Here is a 27,107-nt window from a genome sequence, read left to right on the forward strand (position 1 = left end):
TCCAGCTCGCATTCACGGTTGCAGGTTTCATCTCTTGAAGTGCCTTTTGAATATTCTGCAGGCACGTGGCTATGGTGTACTGCCGCCAGTACGCCTTCAAGTTGAAATCTTCATCCTCGTCATCTTGGGCAGCATCCACACACGCAACGAGGTCCGCCAAGGTATTCTTCGTGTAGAGGGCCTTGAACGCCCTGATAACCCCCTGGTCCATCGGTTGAATTAATGACGTGGTGTTGGGTGGCAGGAACTCAACCTGAACGCCCTCACGCGACAGGTCAGTTGCGTGTCCACCAGCGTTATCCATAAGGAGAAGGATCTTGAATGGCAAGCCCTTCTCTAAGAGATATTCATGGACTTGCGGGATGAAACACTGGTGGAACCAGTTGGAGGTCAGCATCTTCGTAATCCATGCTTTTTGATTATGCATCCAGTACACGGGAAGGAGATTCTTATTTTTATTTTTCAAAGCGCGAGGATTTTTCGACTTATAAATAAGCCCCGGCTTTAACAAAAATCCAGCAGCATTGCCACACATCACGAGGGTAACGCGATCCTTGAATGCCTTAAAGCCAGAGGCTTTGGCTTCCTCTTTGAACAGGAAAGTTCGCGACGGCATTCTCTTCCAAAACAAGCCGGTTTCATCCATATTAAACACTTGTTCCAGCTTGTATCCACCTTCAGCGATAATGTTCTTGAAAGTCTGGTTCACGTAAGTTTCAGCAGCGGCAGTGTCAGCGGAAGCAGACTCCCCATGCAGGGAAACGCTTTTCAGGGCGAAGCGTTTCTGAAACTTCGCGAACCATCCTTTGCTTGCGGAAAAACGTTTCTGAGGCTGGGAATCAGTGGATGTCCCTGGTTGAGGATCATCTGCATCATCATCATCTTCAGCATGGTTGCCGTCGTCGTCTTTAGGTTCCTTTGCAGCAAAATTCTCATATAAGCTCAAAGCCTTTGTTTGGATGGTGTTCGTATCCAACGCTATGTTCTTCTTCCGGCAGTCGGCAATCCACACAGCTAAAGCACCTTCCATGCGTACGATCGTTTTATTACGCGTTGTAACGACTCGCTTCGCTGATCTGCTAAAGGTGATTGCAGCAGTCTTTCTAATGTTCGCCTCGTCCTTTTTGATATAGCGAACGGTGGATTCGTTGATGCCAAAATGGCGGCCGGCGGCCGCGTAACTTCTACCATCTTTTAACATGTCGAGAAGCGTAACCTTCTCAGCTATCGTCATCATCCTTCGGTGGCGTTTAGGCTCACTACCAGCCTTACTAGAAGCAGAACGCTTGGGAGGCATTGTACAGTAGGATTTAACAGAAAGTTCAACAAAAAGTTCAACTTAAAACAGTCGCACACAGCACAGATTAAACTTCACAAACTTAAGAACGTCTACTCAGCGACACGCGGAAAGAGAAAGTGAACGATCCAGCCCCGCGAGAACTTTGATGCTGCGGGTAGAAGATGCGGGCAAAACACCAATCACAGGCTAGATAACAAAACTTGAGTTCTGATTCGTCATCTATCAGCGCTTGAACCAATCAACCCGTCTTACAGTACTATGATGCGTTGGTTACTCATAGAAGATGCCCCGCGCATAATGAACGTACGTAGATTAAGTACAATACCGTAATAATAATAAATAATGATAATAATACTGTACAGTAATAATAATAATAATAATGATAATAATAATAACAATAATAATTTTATTAACAACAACAATAATAATAATAATAACAATAATAATAAAAATTTACGTACGCTATTTTACGCCTCTCTCTCTCTCTCTCTCTCTCTCTCTCTCTCGTACGCTTACAGTATTCGAAATGTGATTTTTGCAACAAAGAATATTATTGGATGCAGTACTGTACTACGTACGTATACATACAAAAGATTCATGGAAAAGAAGCACATCCATTACAGTACACACCATTCTAATATGGTATGACTGCATCTGATTTGCGTTTCATGTTCGATTTAATTTTACTACGTACTGAATTATCGTATGATCACATTCTCTTTTCGTGTTTTATTTCTTTCTGTGCTGAATTATATATCATATGTAATGCAATGAACAATCAGTAAGAGCAGATATTACTAATTACAGTATTAATGGAATTACAGGTAACAAAATATCGTATTTGGTTGTCTTCAGATTTCGCGGTATTTTCGAATTTTCCGGAAAATCCGCGATATGTATATATATATGGGTTATGGGAAAACCCCGCGAAGTGGTGAATCCGCGATTGTCGAACCGCGAAGTAGCGAGGGTTCACTGTAATGCATGTAATATTCACATTTTAGTATCTTATTTATAATTAAAAACAGCGAATTATAATCTTATGCATTGTTAACATTCAAATCAGCTGATCAACCCTGCCTAGTCCGTCGTCAACCTCAATTTTCGAATCATATAATTCCCTTATTAATAAGACATGCTACCGCCAATGCACGATATTTTAGAGTTTTTAGCTCTGTGGTGCTTGATTATACAGCGTCAAAAGAGATTTAGCAAAGAAAAAAAAAGATTTCATTTATTACAGAGAGAGAGAGAGAGAGAGAGAGAGAGAGAGAGAGAGAGAGAGAGAGAGAGAGAGAGAGAGAGAGAGAGAGAATTCATATTTCTCTCTCTCTCTCTCACCAAATATTCTATTTCGTTTTGGAAGCATTATTGCCTTTTCGAAATCATTTTCTTGGGTTTTTACTTATCACCTGCTTTGTCTTTAGCTTTGGGACCCATGGTAAATCATTTATTACAGAGAGAGAGAGAGAGAGAGAGATTATTCCTATTTCTCTCTCACACCAAATATTCCATTTCATTTTGGAAGCATTTTTGCCTTTTCGAAATAATCTTCTTGGTTTTTTTCTTATCACCTGCTTTGTCTTTAGCTTTGGGACCGAATGCCATCTATTGGTCGCCTATAGAACAATCACATCCCAAAATCGTATCTCAAATATTTCGTTGTATATCAAAGAATATATTTTCGAAAATTTTCGGTTGTACAGTAGGGTCCCGAATTATGTGTGTTCGAATTATACGATTCCCCTTTTCTGCGATCGCTATTTTTCAAAAATAAATTTTCTGTATCTGCGAAGCTGTTCAAGGTCTGCGAGTCAAGCACTACAAAATGTATCAAATCTATTGTGTTTCTAAGTATATTGGTAGCCCTAAATACGGTGATTTATAATAAATGTTACAAAACAATATTAAAATTACATCTTATTAACATAATTTCATAATGAATAGCCTACTTAAGGATAAAATTCCACATCAACAATGAAATCAACTGTTAACTGTGCGAGTCCAGCTGACAAAATGTAAACAGAATTGTGGTTATGTTCTCGGCAATCTTTATCTTTCTCCAACCTTACGATAATTGTAATGGTATAATAAAGCATTATTTTTGTTTAGTACAGTCTATTTAAAAGCCTTATTTTTCCCTCGGGGCGTTCAAGGTTTTCACGAGTAGACTGGGTTCGTTTATCGGGAGTGAATAGCCTAAACTTCAGTAACGAGTCGGCAATATTTTGTCATATTTTAAACAGTATACATTTGATTTGCAAAGATTGGTTTTGTAGAGTAGACGCTAAAATAAAATCTAGATAGAGAGAGAGAGAGAGAGAGAGAGATTTGCTGGCATCAAATCTCTCTCTCTCTCTCTCTCTCTCTCTCTCTCTCTCTCCGTAAGAAATAAAACCATAGTTCACATATGGCAACTTGAGTTTAAGAATGAAATTAACATGAATATTGTTAGTTGTGGCGATCAATTTCTCGCTTCAGAAGGTACACGAAACAAAAATGGGATTCGATTACAACAGCTGATCTCTCTCTCTCTCTCTCTCTCTCTCTCTCTCTCTCTCTCTCTTGTTATACAATACTTACAAATAGATGAAGAAACCAAAATCGGTTTTATTAAAGTGTCAATTAAATACAAAATGAAAAAATTATACCGTGTATACAGGTACATCCATTTCAATCATAGCTTAAAATACGGTAACCGATTTCGTCAGCAAACCACTTTTTTTAGGAAACACCATTCTATTCCAGAAAATTTTTACTCTTTAAATAGTCAATTGCCCTATAATAAAACATGTACTTATGTTGTTAAATTTCGGGTGTGTTTTAAAAATAGAGTATTTTTTACTTCTTTTTGTTTTACTTTTGACTGTGATCATATCAGCTGATGTCTAGCTTCTGCACGAATACAGTAACAAAGACTTGTTTACATCATTTCTTAACTTATTCAAACCATCTATACAGTTAATATTACATAAACACTAATGTGTTATAACCTATCATATTTATTGTTTAGTACATTTAAAACAATCTCTCTCTCTCTCTCTCTCTCTCTCTCTCTCTCTCTCTCTCTCTCTCTGTCACATCGAACGTAATAGCGGTAACCTAATTGTTCGATGACTTTAAAAATAGGCCTAGTACTTTCTTCTTTTACCTTTTTTTGCATATGGTTCCATAATTCAGGTGGGTACAAGTTGACTTATAACTGAAGTTAGGAAAAGTATTTTGGATATGGAAAGGACAATTATCTTTCGTAACAGTTTAGAATTATCGTAAATTATCATTCTGTCATTAGCGGCAGTTTGCCATTGTGGATTAAACGCATAAGGAAAAAAAAGTTTTCCAGTTTTGCTACGAATTTAGGAATTTATATGGATACGATAAGTAAAATATTTGTAATAACATAATGTTTACTAAATGTTTGTAATATCATTAGTTATCACTTTGATCATGTGTGTTTAATGCGTTCGTTTGTTTATTATGATCAAATGATCAGAGATAAACGTAAACAAAACATTGGTTGTTTTTTGTGCTTTTTGGTGCGTTTGGGAAACGCATGATATAAAATCGCCTTTATTTTGATAATTCTGGATTTTCAATCATTCAACTAAAGCTAGTATATAGAGTGATGGCTTTGCTATTCACCAGTTGTCTTATACAATAGATATGACAAACATTAAAATTTGTCTGTATTTTGGGTCGTGTTATAACGGGAAATATAAGGTGTTTACACCCATCCTGGTTGTAATTTTAACCTTTTTTCAAGTTATTAGAACTTTAAAGTATATTAAATGTTTGATTTATTTACAAGAACAATTTGATATTATAAAGAAACACAGTACTGTATAGTACATAGAAAGTATTGGAAATGGGTAGTAAACACGTTTGAATAGGCAAGTTGCTGGTTGCCATGGCCCCAATGGAATTATTTCTGTTAGTTGTGTGTTTCGAAATATGCGATTTTCCATTTATACGAGGTCATTGATCGACCAAATTCTCGCATAATTCGGGACCCTACTGTATCTCAAAACATTCGTATATTAGGGCAATCGTATGTCAAGGTTCCAGTGTACTGTAGTTATGCCGGCATATTGCCGGCAGACCTAGTCCCTAGCGGCACAGTCCGGCTGGTTAGTACCCGGCGGCACTGGTACAGTCGGCATGCCGCCGACACGAGTAAGTACCTGACGGCACCTACCGGCCCCGGTTAGTACCTGGCGGCACTAGCTGATAGAGAGAAAGCATGGAGTGAAGGACTGCCTTATTACAATGTATGTTTACACTAAATAAGGATGTAAGTATATAAACTTACTGCCTTCCTTCAGAAAGAAGGTTCAAATGTATGGGGAAAATGCATCATGCAGGCCTCCATCCAGCCACAAAGACCGTTGCTGGCATTGCCGGTTACGGGACTGTGGATGGCAGTCCAAGGGAGGACTGAAGAACCTTCAGCGGCAGAGTGGTCTCCCACCGGCAGCCGCCATAGCCGGCACAGCCTTCCCGGATCCTATGTCCGTAAGGGAAAGACTGAGTGGCTAAACAGCTGCTTATGTGCTTATGTAGGAGCCCGGCCGGACCCGCAACCCACCGGCAAGCGGTGAGATTGCAGGACGACGGCCACAAGGAATGCGATGTCTAAGTCATCGCTAAAGGACAGAGGGAGCAGGGAAAAGGGTCCTATATAAAGTGTGGAGGAAGGCTGCAAGGTTGCCACTGCTACCACACAAGGAAGAAACTCTGTTTTGATATCGGCGCCATCCTAGGCGGCAGAAGAATATCTATTCTTCACCCTAGGGTCTGCCAAAATGGTGTTAAAAGGCGGCGGCAATCCTGCCGCCGCCTCTCAACACCGGAGAACCATCGTTTCAGTGTCGGCGCCGTCCTAGGCGGCAGAAGTATGTCTATTCTTCAGCCTAAGGTCTGCCAACACAGGACTAGCCTTCTAGACCGCAGGGGAGAAGGTGGTGGCATCATACTACCACTTCAGGTGCGGCATAGGGAGGCTTAGCCTCCTATGCCGGCGGCTAAGCCAGCAGGGGACTGACTACTCACCCTGTAGCGAAAGACTGAATACTCTGAGATTCTGTCGAAAACCAAAGCCGGGCTCTCACCGGCAAAGGTGGGAGACAGAAAAACCCTAACCTAGTCAAGCCGGAGTGAACTACTCTATGGCAAGATCAGAAAGGGTTGCCGCCTACGGCGGCACTTAGAGGGAAGGAAGGATTACCCTTAAATCTCCACAGGAGACAAGTATCGAGTTATATAATTCTAGCAGATGTACCATCTCCCATTGAATCAATAAAACGATACACGAGGGTAAACGGGGATAATGACTTAAAGTATACTACATCGCCTAGGCTAGGTAGCCTGGGCAAGACGAGATCTCAGTTACCTAAATCGCCGAAACTCTAACGTATACGATCGACAAAAGGAAGAGGAAATTATGCATAAAATAAATATCTTTAGTATAATTGTGCCTAAATAGCTTTCAAAATTTTTTAATGATATTACAACCGGGAATCATTCTGCTAACTACATAACACGTGCATAATTAACGATAGCGCCCATGGTGCCTCCAGTTACAGGCCTAGCTCCTAACACAATAAATTACGCTAATTTCACTGTGGAGCAGGAGCTAAAAATTATACACTGCAAAGAATCAATACTCAACTTTCCAGAGGCGAAAGAAGCTGGAGATTGCATAATAATCCTCACAAAATTGATCAAAAATTATATTTTCATTATAAAATAAATTTTTGAACATACCCGGTAGTTATATATATAGCTTACGTCCCTGACGTCACGGCAGAAATTTCAAAACTCGCGCCAATCACCGATTGGATAGCCAGGTGTACCACCTGCGCGCCCTCCAGTGAGGTACCTGGAACCATTCCATGATTCCTCAGATCTTCCATGCCTCTAGTCTCTAGAGGAGAGGAGGGTGGGAATTAAATTATATATAACTACCGGGTATGTTCAAAAATTTATTTTATAATGAAAATATAATTTTTAAACATATAACTTACCCGGTAGTTATATATATAGCTGATTAACACCTTTGGTGGAGGGTCAGAGACAGCCAATATAGTTGGAATTCTACCTAAGGGTTAATAAAACAAGCTTAAGGGTTCGTACCTGATAAAGAAGCTGACTTCAATGATTCTCTGCCTCATTATGTCCGCTTTCCTTATGAGATCCAGCGATCCTCCCAGGGAGCTGAAGACCTCTAGGAGCTGTCAAACCGATGTACATACCTCTATGTGACAGAACCTCCTCCAATACCCAGTTCCGGGTTCTCTCAAGGAACAAAATTGACCACCTGACTAAAATCAATGATTGTGGAAGACTGTCGCAATCTCCACAAACAACCATAAAAAAATAAATGAAAGTTCCAAGAGAAGAAAAGGGTATTAGGATTATGGGAATGTAGTGGTGGATCCTTCCCCCACTACTGCACTCACTGCTACGAATGGTCCCAGAGTGTAGCAGTCCTCATAACAAGTCTGGACACTTTTCAAATAGTGTGAAGCGAACACAGATTTACTCCTCCAAAAGGTTGTGTCCATAATGCTCTGCAACAATCTATTCTGTTTGAAGGCCACTGACATTGCTACAGCTCTAACTTCGTGTGTCTTGACCTTTAAAAGTCTATGGTCTGACTCACTGCAATGTGCATGAGCTTCTCATTAAAAGTCTGATGAAGAATGAAAGGGCATTCTTTGACATCTGTTAATGAGGGCTTCTTGACCGAGCACCACAGAGCTTCCAACTTGCCTCGCAACTCTTTCATTCTGTCCAGGTAGAACTTCAGGGCTCTTACTGGGCATAGGACTCTCTCCAACCACATCCGAAAGATTTGGAATCTCAAAAGCCTAGGGCCAAGGTTGAAAAGGGCGTTCATTCTTGGCGAGAAAGCCTAACTGCAATGAGCAGATAGCTTTGTTATCTCGAAAACCAACGTTTTTACTGAACCTATGGATTTCACTAACTCTTTTGGCTGTTGCTAGACTAACCAAAAAAAATGTCTTCATCGTGAGGTCCTTAAAGGAAGTTGAATGCAAGGGCTCAAATCTGTCACTCATCAGGAACTTCAGGACTATATCCAGATTCCAAGCTGGTGAATCCTGGTGCCATTGCTTTGATGTATCAAAAGATTTTAGAAATTCCTGTAGGTGTTTATCATTCGAAAGGTCCAAGGTTCTGTGCCTGAATACAGTTAACATACTCCTGTATCCCTTGATGGTAGAGGATGAAAAATTGCGCTTCCTTCGAAGGTATAACAGGAAGTCAGCAATCTGAGCTACAGAGGTACTAGATGAGGAAACAGAGTTGACTTTGCACCATTCTCTAAAAACCTCCCACTTGGATTGATAAACCCTGATGGTAGAAGTCCTTCTTGTTGTTGCAATAGCCCTAGCTGCCTCCTTCAAAAAACCTCTAGCTCTTGTGAGTTTTTTGATAGTCTGAAGGCAGTTAGCTGAAGATTTTAGAGACTTTGATGGTACCTTTCCAATTGGGGTTGTTTGAGTACATCTACTCTTAATGGAAGGCTTCTTGGAGTGTCCACCATCCATTCCAGTACCTCTGTGAACCATTCTCTTGAAGGCCAAAAGGGGGCCACTAGAGTCATTCTGGTCTCTTCGTGTGACACAAACTTTTGTAAAACTTTGTAAAGGATCTTGAACGGTGGAAAAGTGTACACGTCCAGATTGGTCCAATCTAACAGGAAAGCATCTATGTGGACTGCTTTGAGATCTGGCACTGGGGAGCAATAAGTCTCTAGCCTCTTTATCTTCGAGGACGTGAATAGGTCTATGCACGGGCGACCCCAAAGTCGCCACAGATTCCTGCAGACTTCTTGATGAAGTGTCCATTCTGTGGACAGAATTTGACCTCTCCTGCTGAGGCTGTCTGCCATCACGTTCTTCTCCCCTTGAATGAACCTTGTAATTAGGACTACATTCCTTTCCTTTGCCCAGATGAGGAGATTCCTCGCAGTCTCGTAAAGGGACATCGAGTGGGTTCCGCCTTGCTTGGCAATGTAAGCCAATGCTGTGATGTTGTCGGCATTGACCTGCACCACTTTGTTCAAAATTGACCCTTCGAAGCTTCTGAGGGCCAACAGGACTGCTAACAATTCCTTTTGGTTGATGTGTAAGTTCTTCTGAACCTCTGTCCACAACCCCGAAACTTCCAACTTGCCCAGTGTTGCTCCCCACCCCGAGTCCGAGGCGTCGGAACACAACACAAGGTCTGGGTACTTCTGTTCTAAGGGGTAACCTTCTTGAAACCTGTCCGGATCATTCCTCCACTGAAGGCAACTTCTTATGGATTCCGTAATTGGAATGCATATCGTCTCTAGATCCTTCTCCTTGTTCCAATGATGATTGAGGTGGAATTGGAGAGGACGAAGATTCAGCCTTCCTAGAGAGACAAACTGTTCCAGCGAGGAGAGGGTTCCCAACAGACTCATCCACTTCCTCGCAGAACACTTCTGCTTCTTTAGAAAAGATTGCAGTTTCAAGATGGCTTGCTCCGTCCTTAAGGGAGACGGAAAAGCCTGAAAAACCTGACTCTGAATCACCATCCCCAAATAAGGTATCTTTTGTGATGGTGTCAGAAGAGACTTGTCCTTGTTGACAAGAAGAGACTTGTCCTTGTTGACAAGAAGACCCAATTCTTCTGATAGTCTCAAAGTTATCTGAAGATCCTCCAGGCAGTGATCGTAGGAGTGAGCTCTGAGAAGCCAATCGTCTAGATACAGGGAGGCTCTGATGCCTCTTGAGTGGATTATTCTTGCTACATTGAGCATTAGTTTCGTAAATATTTGAGGGGCGGTGCTGAGGCCGAAACACAGAGCTCTAAACTGAAACACTTCCCCCTTGAAGACGAACCTCAGATAATGCTTGAAGGTCGGATGAATGGGGATGTAAAAGTAAGCGTCCTGGAGGTCTAATGAGACCATCCAGTCGCCCTTTCTTACTGCTGCAAGGACTGACTTTGAAGTCTCCATAGAGAACTTTGTCTTCTGGACAAACGTGTTGAGTGCACTTACGTCCAGGCCTGGACGCCATCCCCCCGAGTTCTTGGGAACCAGGAACAGGCGATTGTAAAAGCCAGGTGACCGCAAGTCCCGCACCCTCTCTATGGCCCCCTTCTCCAACAAGAGACACACTTGTAGTTGTAAAGCTTGCCTCTTTGACTCCTCTCTCTATCTGGGAGAGAGATCTACTGGAGCTAAACCCAAAGGAGGTTTCCCTATAAAAGGGATTTTGTAACCCTCCTTCAGAAGTTGTACTGACCAAAGGTCTGCTCCCCTCTTCTCCCATGCTTGCCAGAAGTTGTGTAGTCTGGCTCCTACTGCCTGAAGGTGAAAGCAGTCAGACTCTGCTTCGCCCTGTTCTGAATCCTCTCCTCTTTGCTCTCCTTCCATCGGGCCTGGAGCTACTCCTGCTGGAAGTCTTCCCTCAAAAGGGCTGAGAAAACTTAGGGAATGGTGTTTCTTCCTTTGGCTTGCGGCTAGAGAAAGAAATTGGTAGGACCTTTCTTGCCGTCTTTGAGACCAGATCTTGGGTGGCCTTCTGAGTTAATGCAGATGAAATCTCTCTAATTAGTTCTTGTGGAAAAAGAGAGGAAGACAGAGGAGCATGTAACAATTCCGATTTCTGAAAGGGAGTAACCCCTTGAGACAGAAACGAACACATCTGAGCTCTTTTCTTAAGGATCCCTGCTGAGAAAAGCGCTGCCAACTCATTAGATTCGTCTCGTAACCCCTTATCCACACAGGACATGATGTGAATTAGACTTGTAGTGTCACCCTCTTTAAGGGCAGAAACCTCCTTGTCCAAGGCTCCCAGAGTCCAATCGAGGAAATTGAACACCTCGAAGGCTCTAAAGACACCTTTGAGAAGATGATCTAACTCCGAAGTTGACCAGAGAATCTTGGTCTTCCTCATGGCCGACCGACAGGGAGCATCTACTAGACTTGAGAAATCTCCTTGGGCAGAGGCAGGAACTCCCAAGCTGAGAACTTCTCCCGTCTCGTACCAGATACTAGATCTAGATGCTAGTCTAGTCGGAGGACACGCGAAGGCTGCCTTTCCTTGGTCCTTTTTGGACTCCATCCAGTCTCCCATCATCCTTAGAGCTCTCTTTGATGACCGTGACAGAACCATTTTGGTAAAAAGAGACTTCTTCGACGCCTTCCCAAGCGTGAATTCTGAGGGTGGCGAACGTGGAGCAACGGACACAAAAGACTCTGGAAACTCATCGTTAAAAACTTTCATGAGTTTCTTAAGATCCACTGAGGGACGAAATGACTTAGAATCTTCCTCCTTCTGATAACTCCTCAAATAATTCAATAGGGGAAAGGTGATCGTCGATGTTTTCCTCTCACAAAGCCCTGACGGGAGTAACGACGTTGTGCTTATCAGGATACATTTCATTAAGGTCCTGACTTCTGGCGTCAAGAGACCCCAGATCATCATGTCTGTCGCCTTGTTGATCTAACGCTTGACGTTCGGTGAAACGCTCGCGATCAAAGTGATAGGAACTACAGTGTTCTTAATCATGACATCTGATTTGACTAGTGTCATCACGAACTCCGAGGCTCTCATCCTCAAAATCATGTCTCACTTCTTGACTCCCAGCATCACGAAAAGATGTTCGACGCTCGGTGTCATGTTCTGTATAACGCTCGACGTCGCGTCCTGTTTGACGCTCGACGCCGCGTATCGCTTGACGCTCGACGTCCTGTCTGGCTGCTTGCCGCTTGACGTCGCGTCCTGGAGGACGCTCGACATCGCGTCTCGCTGGACGTTCGACGTCCCGTTTTGTTAGACGTTCGACGTCCCATTTTGTTGGACGCTCGACGTCACGTCTAGCTGGAAGCTCGACGTCACATTTTGCTGGACACTTGAGATCACGTCCTGTAGGACGTTCAACGTCACATTTAGTAAGACGCTCGACGCCTCGCTCTCTAGGACGCTCGACGTCACGTCTAGCTGGACACTCAACGTCACATTTTGCTGGACGCTCGAGATCACGTCCTGTAGGACGTTCAACGTCACGTCTAGTAGGACGCTTGGCGCCTCGCTCTGTAGGACGCTCGACGTCACGTATGGCTGGACACTCGATGTCACGTTTTGCTGGACGTTCGAGATCACGTCCTGTAGGACGTTCAATGTCACGTTTAGAAGAACGTTCAATGTCACGTTTAGAAGAACGCTCGGCGCCTCGCTCTGTTGGACGCTCGATGTCACGTCTGATCACTTGACGCTCAATGTCACGTCTGGCTGCTTGACGCCTGGCATCATGTTTGGTTGAACAGTTTCACATTTAACGGGGGAGATGTAAAGACGTTCGTCGTCAAGAACCTCTCGACTAACAAGCCTTACGCCGCTGGGCGTCCAGAAGAAAAGCTTCCTGACGTTCAGGATCCAGGCCTGCTACTCTTTTATTGTCTGTAGATCGGTAACTTTGCATGAACGAAGAGAGTCTCTGTTGCATCTCTTGTAGCATATTACAATTCGGGTCAACTCGTTGGGATACAGGGGACGTCACGTCTATCACAAGTTCGCTCTCCATGCCGCTCAAAGAACACTCAGAGCGTCCAGAGGGCGATAACCAGTCTGACGGCGGAGGGGGAGCATGAACCGAGGTCATGCCCGGTTCAGACAGCTGACCAGCAACAGGAAGATTCTTGACAGAATCCAACGCCCTTACAGGATGTTTAGCAGGCGAGCTCTCAACGGAAGAAGGACACCGCTCCGGACTGCTCCAATGGCTACAACCAGGAGCTTGCGGTGTCAAGGTAGGACGCTGGTTGACTTTATCCATTTTCCTCTTAAGAGGTCTGGAAGCTTGACGCCAGCCTCTTTTAGGTAGTGTGTCATCCGAGGATGATGAAACCACTTTAACCTCACCTTTCCTACGGTGAGGGCGAACGTCCTGTGAAACGTCAACATGTACGCTCGAGGGGACGTCTGCTCGGGAGCTAAAGCCTCTCGTTTCCTTTCGTCATTCGACATTCCTTCTCCCAGGGGTTGGGGATCTTGGAAGAGGTCTAAAACTAGGAGAACGACAGGCCCGTGCAGGCGCACCCTCCACTGCACTAAATAAATTCACAGCACTTCTAGCACCGTCCCATTTTAACTGCTTCACATCGGACATTAATTGAGTTCTGTCCGCAGCGAGCGATTCAACCTTTGCGCCCAATGCTTGAATAGCCACCATCATATCCTTTAGCGTAGGCTCATTAGCAGTAACAGTAGTGGGATCAGAAACTACCACTACAGGGGAAGGATTAGGTTCGGTGACACGGGAAGAGGAAAAGTCTCTGGAAGAACGAGAAGAACTTCGTCTCAACCTATCTCTTTCTAGTTTACGCGTATAGCGGTCAAACTCAAGCCACTCACTCTCAGATAAAAGAATGCATTTGTCACAGCAATCACCCAACTCACATACTTTACCTCTGCATTTAACGCAGAGCAAATGGGGATCAATAGGGGCCTTAGCCAACCGGGTCTTACACCCACTCTCACACATTCTAAAAGTTACAGGGGGGTGGCCATTTTGAATATTTATAAGAGAGATCAACAAGCAAGGGTCAAAATATCAAAATCCAAAGGTAATTCAAGATTATCCAAAAGAAAATCCAAACAAGCGAGAGTCAAAACCAAATTACTGTACATCACCAAAGTAAAATGCAATAAATCAGGTATATAGCGAGTAGAAAATCCAACGATGTCGCCGCTAGTGGCGGCAGGGAAAATCTGAGGAATCATGGAATGGTTCCAGGTACCTCACTGGTGGTACACCTGGCTATCCAATCGGCGATTGGCGCGAGTTTTGAAATTTCTGCCGTGACGTCAGGGACGTAAGCTATATACATAACTACCGGGTAAGTTTTATGTTTAAAAAGGTCAGATCAACAGGGAACACCACCGTGCGAATTCGCTACAAAAATAGGAATAACCGCCATATTGGATATGGCGCCATCTAGATAATAGTAGTATGGAAGAAAGGGTAACCTTAATAACGGCTCCCCTTCTAATTTTCCACGCTTCCCGCTCGAGGCGAAAACGCTATTCGGGGTGAAGATTGCTATGTGTCATATCAAGATATACGTCCCCTGATTTATGCGATATCCTTAAGAGAAATGTTAAGGATATTCGTGCCAGGTGTTAGAATTCTGGAGACCTAAAGGTGAATTCTGGAGACCTAAAGGTAAATTCTCTGGGAATATCACTGTAATTCATATATCCCATGGAAGCTACTTATAGGAACCTTCCATCAGGACGACATGGCTTGAGCCCAAAAAACTACTGTATAATCTATACTATAGTTTTCTGTCTGCAGTACATACTTGCTACTGTATAATCATATACTGTAGTTCAGCCGGCCTGTTGCTGGCTAGGCTAGCACCAGGCGGCACCGGTCCATTGGGCTAGTACCTGGCGGCACCAATCCAGCATGGAGTGAAGGGCTGTCTTATTAATGTATGTGTACAATAAATAAGGGTGTAGATATATAACCTTATTGCCTTCCTTCAAAATGAGGGTTCAAATGGAAGGGGAGAATGCATCATTAAAGCTTCCACCCAGCCACAAGATCTGTTGCCGGTCGCTGCCGGTTTCAGGGATGTGGATGGTAGTCCAAGGGAGGACTGAAAAACACTCAAGGGCATAGGGGTCTCCCACCGGCAGCCGCCATAGCCGGCACAACCTTTCCCGGAGCCTTGCATCCGTAGGGTAAAGTCGGAGCGGCTATCAAGCCGCTTATGTAGGGGCCCGGCCGGCGCTTTCATCTACCCAGCAAGCGGGGAGAATGTAGGACGACGGCCACGGAGTTGCGATAGCTAGGCCATCGTTAAAGGACATAGAGGGGCAGGGAAAGGGTCTTGTATGTAGTGTTAGGAGGAGGCAGTATCGGCGCCATCCTAGGCGGCAGAAGAGTATCTATTCTTCAGCCTAGGGTCTGCCGAAACAGTGTTAGGAGAAGGCGGCAGGATTGCCGCCACTTCCAAACAGGGGTGAAACTTCATTTCAGTATCGGTGCCATCCTAGGCGCAGAAGAATATCTGTTCTTCAGCCTAGGGTCTGCCGAAACAAGACTTGTCTTCTAGACCGCAGGGGAGAAGGTGGCGGCATTATACTACCACTTCAGGTGCGGCCTAGGGAGGCTAAGCCTCCTATGCCGGCAACTATAAGCCGGCAGGGGAGTGACTACTCACCCTGCAGCTCAGCTGCCGGCATAAATACTGAATACTCCGAGGTTCTGTCGAAAACCCAAGCCGGCATGCTCACCAGCAGGGGTGGGAGAGAGGAAACACTAGCCTAGTCAAGCCGGAGTGTACTACTCTATGGCGAGACTAAGATAGGGTTGTTGCCTATGGCAGCACTCAGAGGGAAGGAGGGATTACCCTTAAATCTCCACAGGAGACGAGTATAGAGTTATGTAAATAATTCTAGGAGATATACTATCTCCTGTTGAATTGATAAAACGATACACGAGGGTAAACGGGGATAATGTATGAAAGTATACTAAAGCGCCTAGGCTAGGTAGCCTAGCGCGGGGCAAGATCTCAGTTACCTAAATCACCGAAACTCTAACGTATACGATAGACATATGAGGGAGAAGAAATTTGTAAGCATAATCATATCTTCACTAGTATAATTGTGCCTAAATAGCTATAAATCATTAAAGCTATAAAACCGGAAATGTCGTTCTGCTGACTAAATAAAGCATGCATGACGAACGACAGCGTCCAACATGGCGCCTCCGGTGACTGGCCAAGCTCCATAAAACACATTAAATTATACTAATTTCATTGTGAAGCAGGAGCTAAAAAATTATACACTGTAAAGATCAAATACTCAACTTTCCAGAGGCAGAAGATGCTGGAGAATGCATAACAAATCCTCTCAAGAACTATCTAGAACGTTAGATAACAGGGAAAACCACCGTACGAAATCGCTACCAAAAAAGGAATGAGCGCCATCTTGGAGCCTTGTAATAGTATGGGAGGAAGGGTAACCTTGATAACGGCTCCCCTTCAGTTTCGCCATTCTTCCCCCTCGAAGCGAAAACGCTATTCGGGGTGAAGATTGCCATGTATAGTATCAAGATATACGTCCCGATATTATGCGATATTCTTCAGAGAAATTTTAAGGATATTTGCGCCAGGAGTTAGAATTCTGGAGACCTATGGTCAATTCTCTACGAATATCACTGTAACCAAATATCCCTTAGAAAGCTGCCTAAAGGAACCTTCAATCAGGATGACATGGCTTGAGTCCAAAAATGTGTATTACCAAATCTTCAATCCTATGTACCTAAATATGTTTTAAACAGAAATTCTCATTGAAAGTGAAGGTTTCTTGAAAGAATACCCTGTCATATTGTAAACATGTAATACCATGTAAAAGTCAAGGCCAAACTCCTTTCAGTGCCTGGGATGGAACTCTAGAAAAGAATTCAGAGAAAAAGATCTTGGGTATTTCTTTTGTAGGAATAAGAAATCTAAGCTATTAAAATTGATAAAAAAGTGTACTTTAGAACAGCAGCAGTATTAAAATAAACTCAACAATATTAGTATGAAAATGTCTTACCTTTTTCACACATTTAGCGACAATTTGTTTGTATTCGTCTTTGGTAATTGCTTTACTTCGATAAAATGGATCCAAGGACTTTTTCACCTCTTCTACAACCCGAGCTTCTAGTACAGCCTTTTGTTGCTGAAAATGGAGATAATTCACAAATAACAATGATGCATCCTCAATATTATCATACTATATTTACACAAAGTACAGGACATGCTGAAATAGTGTACAGTATTCAGGTTTTAAATTTCCTATCATACAAGCCATTGTTTTAAATGAACATAATTACTGTATATCAGAGATTGATAATGTATCAAAATAGATAAACAGTAACTACAACCTTAGACAAGAGTCATCCCTCACCTTCTTTGCTTGTCTGTTAAATAATAAGTACCACTATATTTTCCTTGCAATACAAATAGGGCAGTGTTGAGCTGCACTGGAATGGCCATTGAATATTACAAAGTACCTTGCTAACTACAGGTTGGATGAGGGGAAGCCTGATCACCCACCTGTCAGAACAATCCATAGGGTCTAAGTCTTAGGTGGAGAATTTATTTTAAAAGTTATTTTTATAGTTAAGAAAATATATTACTTTTAAAAATTATTTGTTCCTGCAGGTGTGGAGGATTAATTTTATTTCATTTACTTTTTTTGTTTGCCAAATCACAAAAGAGAGAGAGAGAGAGAGAGAGAGAGAGAGAGAGAGAGAGAGAGAGAGAGAGAGAGAGAGGTTGCGGGTATGTATGTATGTGTGTCCGCTGTGCGCGCCACCGAACAAGTGGTAGTGAGCGTAATGATTGTTTGTAGTGGGAAAGACTGTTGGTATAATTGAGGTTGTTTGTTTACATTTTTAGCTAGGTTAGGGCGGTAATGAATGTCTTGGGCGAAAGCATTTTCTATTTGACTGTAGCAGGAGTCGGTTGTGTTTTTTGTTCATTGACCAGCCGGCTTGGAGGTGATTTTTTGTATTAGTGCCGTAATTCCTCCTTTAGACTCCTTTGGAGTTTTAGTTTGGCCTGGAAGGTGGTGCTTGCCAGCCGTGTATACTGCATATGAATATCTTGATGATGACGTCCCGGACCGTACAATGAATGTAGGAATAGACTGCTGAAATATAGAATTTTTGAACGTTGATGACCCGGCTATAAAATACGGATTTTTCTTATGACATTTTGATGATGATGATGACCACCGCTTAAGTGATTGCACAGTCGAATTGGCTGTACGATATTGTTTGCCACAAAGTTGCGGCAGTGGGTGGACTGTTGCCAGTGTGTGGACGACGGTGGCCACACAAACATATCCAGCATTTAAGAGTTTTCTCTTATGGTTTAGTGATAAGTTTTGATTATTTTTGCTGGGTTATGGAATATGATTGGTTTTAGTGTTAAGTGATTTATTTTAGTCTTAAGTGTTTTTCTGGTACAGTGTGTGGACTGTTAGTGTTGGGTATTGTAAAAGGATAGTTTTACTGATTATTGGTGAGTTCTCGATACCCTCACGTACCAATATATACAGTATAGTTTTGTGTGTTATTTTTGTCTGCATTAAATTTGTGTGATTTTTTTTTGGTTTAATAAGTAATATAATTTTAAGGATATGTTTTGTTTTACTGTTCCCTCTGTGCAATAGTCCAGTTGACGTAAAAGTAAGGGGAAAGTTTGTGTTGTGGGATAATTTGTCTGTCAGAGTGATCAAAGGTGTGGGGGTTTGTTTTTGTTTACATCCCGCTACACAGGTATACAAACCTTTCATCTTTTAAATATGGATGCCCATTCATAGGTCGAAAGGAGTCCCTTAGGCAGGTTAATTTATTTCTGAACATGTCATTCCTTTTTTCTTGTACAAATTTAGGAAGGAGACTCCAAAACCCCTAATAGCTAATGATAGGAATGTGGAAGCTGTTAAGGACTCTGCCAGTATTGGCTTATACAGTAAGGATGTCTGTATTAAGACAATAATGAATGAATAATTTAAAGTACTCTGGCATCCTGACATCGAAGGTCTTTGACGGCGATATCGTTTATTATAAATAAAGATTAAAAGAATATTCAATTACAACCAGAAAAGTAAATAGGTTATATAAGTTAAATAGCATTAAGAAGACCTGCTTCTGATATAAATTTAAATATGACACTAGCATTGTATGACACATCATGTCCAAGGATCTTGGCAAAGATGAACCTGCCATCCTCACCTCGAGCCTCATCAACAGATATCTATTCTTTCTGTGGTATAAGTGGGGCATTCAGTCAACAAATACCTCACTGTCAAGGGTATCAAACAGTCGTCACAATATAGTTGGTGTTACCCAGCCAGCAGAAACTTGTGTGTGATCCAAGTGTGACCAATGCGGAGACGACAAAGAGTAGTCTCCCATATTTGGGGCATCCCATTATACCTCCAAGGGGATATAACAAGCGCAATTTCTCCTATCTTATTTTCGATTAAACTATCCCATTGCTGTTGCCAATTGTTATAAATTAAATTCTTAATTGCTGGTAAAAATTCATTAACATAGACTGGGATACCTTCTTGATAGCAACTCGGCTCAGCACTCTTTGCCAGTGAGTCTGCCTGTTCATTTCCAGACACACCTACGTGTGCCAGAACCCAACAAAATCTATCTGATATACCTTTCAGGCCAATAATTAAAAGCACACTAAAATCTTTGAAACTAAAGGGTTACTTTAATTAAAACCTTCTAAAGCTTGAGGGACACTTTTTGAATCACTATAAATGGTAAAATACCCCTCCTCTTTCAACGCTATTTTCTCAATAGAGGTTATTATGCCATATAATTCAGCAGTAAATATGGAAATTATTGGAGGAAGTGCACTTCTACAATTAAAAGAACTCTATATACTCCAAATCCAACGCCAGCACCAGATTTGGAGCCATCGGTATACAGTATATAAAAGTTGATTCCCTATGTTCTTCAACATGTTCCATAAAAAGAGACCTAGCTTCTAATTCAGTCACATTTTTCATAACACCAATAAAATATTTACAAAAAGATATCTCTGGTAATTTCCAAAGAAGGGTTGATGATATCTCAAGTGGAAACACCTTACTTTTAATTATACCAAGACTGTTTAATAATTGTTTCACCCGAAAGCCATAAGGTTGAGGAGATTTTGGGTGCAACTCAAAGTATATTGAGTGCCTTACAAGGCTTGCAGTCTTTGCATCCTAAACCAATACCGAAAAATAGAAGACATTTGGTAATGGTCTAAAGGTACCTCTCCAGCAACAACAAGGAGACTTGGGATAGGTGAGGTTCTAAACACTCCTGTGGATAATCTAATACCAGTATAATGTATTGAATATAATATCTTTAATAGGCTTGGGGTGGCTGAGGAACATATTTCACACCCATAACTAATTTTTGGAAAAATCAAGGCCTTGTATAATTTCAAAATAGTTTTCTGGGCTCAACCTGTGCCGCTCCATGAAATGTTCCTTTATCATCATTTCTAAGGTATATAACTGCTATGTATTACCAGAGAAAAAAGTGCAAAGGAATGCCAGGGATGAACCCAGCTCGCTCACCTAAATAGGTGTCGGTATATAGTAACTGGGGCGTGAATAACCACTACCAGAGGTCTCGTGCTATTTAGATATCTCCTCTTCAAATATCCCCGTTACTACGAGGTGCCGTTCTACATCCACTACTGATTGTTACTACCTCTATCTCCACCCACGCCAACTACGTCACTCCTTTCATAGCATCTTCACTGGGCGGCACAGGTCTCTCGCACAGAAATAGATTTTTCCTTCGTCAAAATCCCTTTTACGGTCTGCCCCCATGTTGTATGGGACAATACTTTTAAAAGATTCAGAGCCTCAAGATATTTAGCTTCTAATGCCTTTAAGCCTAGAATTGAAAATCAATCCTAAAAATTTAGCTTTACCTACACATGGGATCCGTGGACCTTTCATGTATATATATCCGGTTCTAGATGTACTCTCCGGATAAGACAGAAATGGACAATAGTAGTTTTGCTTGTTGAAAACTTAAACCCTTTCATATCAGCCCACTGAATAATTTTTTGGGCTCAGCCATGTCGTCCTGATGGAAGGTTCATTTAGGCAGCTTTCTAAGGGATAATTAGCTACAGTGATACTCCCAGAGAATTGACCATAGGTCTCCAGAATTCTAACTCCTGGCGCGAGTATCCTTTAAGAAAAATTCTTAAGGATATCGCATAATATCAGGGGACGTATTTCTTGATACGACACACGGCAATCTTCACCTCGAATAGAGTTTTCGCTCTGAAGGGGAAGAGTGGCAAAAATGAAGGGGAGCCGTCATCAGGGTTACCCGGTGGATCTCCTTCCCGTACTACTACAGCGCCCAACATGGCGACCCATTCCTTTATTAGTAGGGAATTAAGCACGGTGTATCTCCCGCTTGCTCTCGGTGTTGTGTTACTAATACTTGGGATTTATTATGCATTCTCCAGCATCTTCAGCCTCTGGAAAGTTGAGTATTTAATCTTTCCTGTGTATAATTTATAGCTCCCTTCTCAGTTAAATTAGCATAATTTTGATGTGTTTCTCGGAGCATAGCCACTCACCGGAGGCACCATTTTGGATGCTGTCGTTCGCCATATATGCCTTATTTAGTCAGTAGAACGACGTTCCTGGTATTTAGCTTTAATGAATTATAACTATTTAGGCAAAATTATACTAGTGAAGATAAGATTATGCACGAATATTTCCTCTTCTATGAAATGTTTTGTTCGTATACTATAGAGTCTCGGTGACGTAGAGTAGCCGAGATCTCGACTCGCGCTAGGCTAGCCTAATGCGTTTTAGTATACTCTCGTACATTATCCCCGTTTACCCTCTTGTATCATTTTATCAATTCAATAGGAGATAGTATATCTCCTAGAATTACTTATATAATTCGATACTCGTCTCTTCGAGATTTAAGGGTAAACCCTACCTTCCCTCCGAGTGTCGCCATTAGGTGACAACCCTACCTTGGTCTTGCCATAGAGTAAAGTACTCCGGCTTGACTTGGCTAGTGTTTTTCTGTCTTTCCTCTTTGCCGGTGAGTATCCCGGCTTTGAATTACGACAGTAACTCAGAATATTCATTCTTGAATAGGGGAATAGTCACTCCCCTGCCGGTTTACAGTTGCAGACATAGGAAGCCCGGCTTCCCTAGTCCACAACCGAAAGTGGTAATACAATTGCTGCCACCTTCTCCCTTGTGGTCTAGAAGACATGTCTTTTATCTGGCAAGATCTTGGGCTGAAGAATCGATATTCCTTTGCCGCCGAAGACGGCGCTGGTATAGAAACTATGTTTCTGAGTTGTGACCGGAAGTGGGAGGCAGACGTGCCGCCTCCTTCCGACACAAAATATAAGACCCTTTCCCCGCCCCTATCTATCCTTTAGTGATGGCCTAGCCGTCGCAACATCTTTGACCGGTGTGATACAATTTCCCCGCTTGCCGGGTGGAATGCGATGCCGGCCGGGCTCCTACAAAGGCAGCTTGATTGCCGCTTCGACCTTCCCCCTAACGGACACAAGGCTCCGGGAAAGGTTGTGCCAGCCATGACGGCTGCCGGTGGGAGACCCTTATGACTTTGAGTGTTCTTCAGTCCTTTCTTGGCTGCCATCCACAAACCCTGGAACCAGCAGAGCAGCCGGCAACAGATTCTGTGGCTGGATGGAAGCTAGAATAATACATTCCCCCCTTCCATTTGAACCCTCATTCTGGAAGAAGGCAGTAGCGACAGTAGCCCCTACAACCCTATTTATTGTACTAAACTATAATAATAAGGTAGCCCTTCTCTCCATGCTTTCTCTCTCTCTGTCGGCTAGTGCCGTGCCGGCAGAACTACAGTATAAGATTATACAGTACCCAGTTATATCTGCAGTATAGTACATACTGCAGGTAGAAAACTATAATATATAATAAACAGTAGTTTATATTTTCCAACATATTCTGTGTGTCCTTTCACAGTCCATTATTGAGACCAATTATAATAGTGAAATGAAGTATTCCTTCAATAGCCTGATGAGCCATAGGTCATCAGAACTTAATTTTCTTACCCTACAATATTAATATTCCTTTATGGAAGGGTTAGTGCTAGTATACACTAATTTTAGCTCTAGAGATTAGAGCTCTTCCACGCTAGCTTTTCCTTAATAAGGAAATTCTAAACATTAATATTGAGGGAGGTCACGGCAATTGTCAGGACAGGAGACACAGATATGTGTCTTTCCTATTTTCTTTCCGAGCTTATTATCCTAAGCTATAACGATAATAGTAGAGCCATTTTATGCATGAACATAGAAATATAAAAATTTATCAAGTGTGATAAATTACCCCATACTCATTTCACTTTCCTTTCTTTACAGGAGGAGACCAAGGTGAAGTGTGAGGTGATGTACTGTAACCACAAGAGTGAGAACTTTTTGTGGTCACACCATGTGCAGGTCTCATGCTTCCTGCTCCATCGCAACTGAAATCTTGAGACACTGGGATCCCAAGGACTGCAACGTCTGCTCGGCCTTGATGACCAAGGGTTTCGGTGATCCCAAGTTGACGGAGTCGAGGGATGCTGCGAGGGAAAAGCTTCGGAAATGGGTACGAGGGTTCCAGAAGCGTACCTACCCAGTGAACTTATGAGAAGCATGCTGTTCCCGAAGGCAACAGCTGATGCCGTCGTACCTCAGGCACGACCCGGGCCTCCTTGCATCCAGCTCACAATTGAGGTCGACATCAACTAAGCTCTGAAAGGCATGGACATCCATCAGGAGAGGATGTCTGAAGTGTCCTTGGACACTGAAAAGGATCTCCTTCAAGAGGATCCTGAAGAAGAGGTGGCCCAACCACCTGGAGGAGACGAGGATCTCGAGTCGACGGAAGTGGACGATCCCCTTCTGTCTGTGTCGGCATTCCAGCCTGTGCCGTCAACGTCTTCGGCTCCTAACCCCCCACTAGACCCGCTGGGTCAAGCAGCTATGGCCCAGATCACGATGTTAATGGACACTCTAGGTAAGGAAAACGTAGATATGCGGAAGGAATTCCGTGAAGCAACCCGTATTGTCACTTCTCGTGGGTCTTTCAAGCAACCTAAAGTGTCTGACCTGCCACCATGCTCTAAAACCAATCCCTGGAGGTATGCAGAGTTTATGCCCATCACGAATGGGAAACTCTACATTTCGGAGAAGATGGGGGCCATCCCCTTGGACAACATCCAATTCTGGCCAAACTTTGCGGCTTACCCGGAATGTTTCATCCGGCTGAAGAGTGAGCCGGCGTCTAAGGAAGAGACGGAACCAAAGGAAGTCATGGTTTTCGACCACGACAAGGCACAGGCTCTCTTGACGAGTAGCCTGAAGAAGGCAGGGTATACCAACTCTAGAGTTTCTGCACTGAGCTAGAAACACCCTTCTTTCCTTGCTCCTTCTTCAAGAGCTTTCCCCTTCTCATCGAAAGCTCTCCAAAGTGTGCTGAAGTTAATTGATGCAGGCAAACCATGTCCTATGCTAGAGGAGTGTAGGCCATTGTCTCTGGCCTTGCCCACAGATGAGAAGGATTGGAAGGAGGTCAACCTAACCTTCTCAGTCTCGAAACTCGATGCGGACATCGCAGGACAGCAGTTCTGCGAGGACATCCCGAAGTTGTCGGACTTTCTCCTGAGAAGAGAACAGGAGACAAAGGAGAGACTAGCCGCATCTCTTTCCCTCCAGAACTGCATGGAGATGTGTGCAGGCGTTGCTAGCAACCCAGACATGTACACAGTCCTGGCCAAGATGCACATGGCCACCCTAGTGAAGGACTTGTACGCTTTTGTGAAGGCCAGGAAGGCCTGCAGGGAGTTTGTGTTTGCCAATTCAAAGGTTAAACACGAACCCAGGAAGCTGATCACTTCCTGTATCTGGGGCAAGGACCTCTTCCCAAAGGAAATAGTCCAAGAAGTCGTCGCAAAAGCTGCCACGGAGAATACGAATCTTCTCCAAAAGTGGGGCATGTCTTCTAAGAGAAAATCTTCCCCTGATGCTGGTCCCCAACCTAAGAAGAAGACAAAGAAGCCAAGACTACCTTCTCGACCTGTACAACATCCCACGGTCACCATGACCACGATACCCCAAGTGGTTGCTCAACCACAAACCACCTTCCAAGTGGTGCCTCAACAGCTGGTAGCCCAGTCACCAGCCTTCAATCCAGGTTTTGAGAGGCACACCACTACCTTTCGCCCGATAGGAAGAGGGTCTAGACGGGGCTCCTCAAGAATCCCCCCACAAGGTAGGGGAGGACGTGGTCAGGGTGGTAAACCCTCAGGACCATCAAAGCAATGAGATGCTCCAGGTAGGAGGGAGACTCCTCCACTTTCAGGATCGTTGGATTGTTCGATCCCTGGGCCCACAGCCTAATCAAGAATGGACTAGGATGGAAATGGAACAGATCTCCACCTTCATCTCCTCAGTTCTGCCAACACTCCACCCCCTTACTGGATGAATATACCTTAGTACTCTTGAACAAAAAGGTTATAAGGAAAGCAAAGCCCATCAAATTCCAGGGAAGGCTGTTTTGTGTTCCCAAGTTCTCGGACAAACTCAGAGTCATTCTAGACTTGTCGCCACTCAACAAGTTCCGGATACTAATTCTTCAACACATAAGGACCCTGTTACCGAAAGGGGCGTACACAGTCTCAATAGAGCTGGCAGATGCTTACTGGCACCTTCCAGTCAGTCGCCCCCTCTCCTCCTACATAGGATTCAAGTTACAGAAGACAAAGTATGCCTTCAGAGCCATGCCCTTCAGACTAAACATAGCCCCAATCATCTTCATGAAACTTACGGACGCAGTCGTACAACAGCTACGCTTAGAAGGTGTTCAGGTACCCGCATACCTGGACAACTGGCTGGTGTGGGCAGCATCCAAGACTGCTTGTCTGCAGGCAACCAAGAAAGTGATCCAGTTCCTGGAACATCTGGGATTCAAGATCAACTACAAGAAGTCTCGCCTCTCTCCAGCTCAAGAGATTCAATGGCTGGGAATCCATTGGAACTTGCATTCACACCGTCTCTCCATTCCACCAAAGAAGAGGGGAGAGATCGTGGGTTCTGTCAAGACACTACTGAAATCCAACAGGATCTCAAGACGCCAACAGGAAAGAGTATTGGGCTCTCTCCAGTTTGCAGCAGTAACAGACCCAGTGTTAAGAGCACAGCTGAAAGATGCGTCAGGAGTCTGGAGAAGATACACATCAAACGCTCGAAGAGATCTACAGAGACCGGTACCGACCTTACTACGATCGCTTCTGAAGCCGTGGTCGAAGGTCAAGAGCCTAGCAAGGACTATTCCCTTACAACCACCTCAACCATCGGTAATCATCCACATGGATGCCTCGACGGAAGGATGGGGAGGTCATTCCCATCAAAAGAAAGCTCAAGGGACCTGGTCATCCCTGGTCAAGACCTTTCACATCAACATTCTGGAAGCCATGGCAGCTATCCCCTCACAGATCAGCCCACATCAAGCTGGTCTTGGACAGCGAAGTGATAGTGAGATGTCTGAACCGACAAGGCTCAAGATCGCCCTACATCAATCACGTGATGTTGGCTATCTTCCGCTTGGCAAGAAAGAAAAGATGGCACTTATCATCAGTTCACCTACAAGGTTTCTGCAATGTGACGGCGGACGCTCTATCCAGGCTAAAGCCGATAGAATCAGAATGGTCCCTAGACAGACTCATTCACCTTCATCTTAGAAAAAGTCCCAGAACTGCAGATCGACCTCTACGCAACGAGCGATTATTGATTGATTTAAAGTTTTCAGGCATCCTGACATCTAAGGTCATTGACCCCGATATCATTTAGTTTACGTATAAAAGAAAAAAAAAAAAAAAAGAGTATTCAATTAAAATCATAAAAGTTGAATGTCATAAAAGTTAAACAGTTTTCAAAAGACCTGCTTCTGAAATAAATCTAAAAATGCCACTTGCATAGTAGGACACATCATGTCCAAGAATATTGGCAAGGATGAACCTGCCACCCTCACCTCGAGCCTCAAACAAATATCTATTCCTTAAGTTATTATAATTGGGGCATTCAGTCAACAAATGCCTCACTGTTAGAGGTACTAAACAGTCGTCACAATACGGTTGGTGTTGGCCCTTCAGCGGAAACTCGTGTGTCAACCGATTGTGACCAATATGGAGACGACAAAGTGATGTC

General features: G+C 43.4%; 1 protein-coding gene across 1 annotated transcript in view; it reads right to left on the minus strand.

The window, feature by feature from the left end:
• The window catches only part of LOC137616390 (dentin sialophosphoprotein-like), a 379,565-nt gene that overhangs the window by 20,051 nt on the left and 332,407 nt on the right, over positions 1 to 27,107 (minus strand). Inside the window, exon 10 of the mRNA XM_068346092.1 lies at positions 16,909 to 17,034. Coding sequence (XP_068202193.1) covers positions 16,909 to 17,034 — 126 coding nt within the window. The remainder of the gene's footprint in view (positions 1 to 16,908; positions 17,035 to 27,107) is intronic.

The sequence above is a fragment of the Palaemon carinicauda genome, chromosome 22, assembly GCF_036898095.1.
Source record: "Palaemon carinicauda isolate YSFRI2023 chromosome 22, ASM3689809v2, whole genome shotgun sequence".
Classification (NCBI taxonomy): domain Eukaryota; kingdom Metazoa; phylum Arthropoda; class Malacostraca; order Decapoda; family Palaemonidae; genus Palaemon; species Palaemon carinicauda.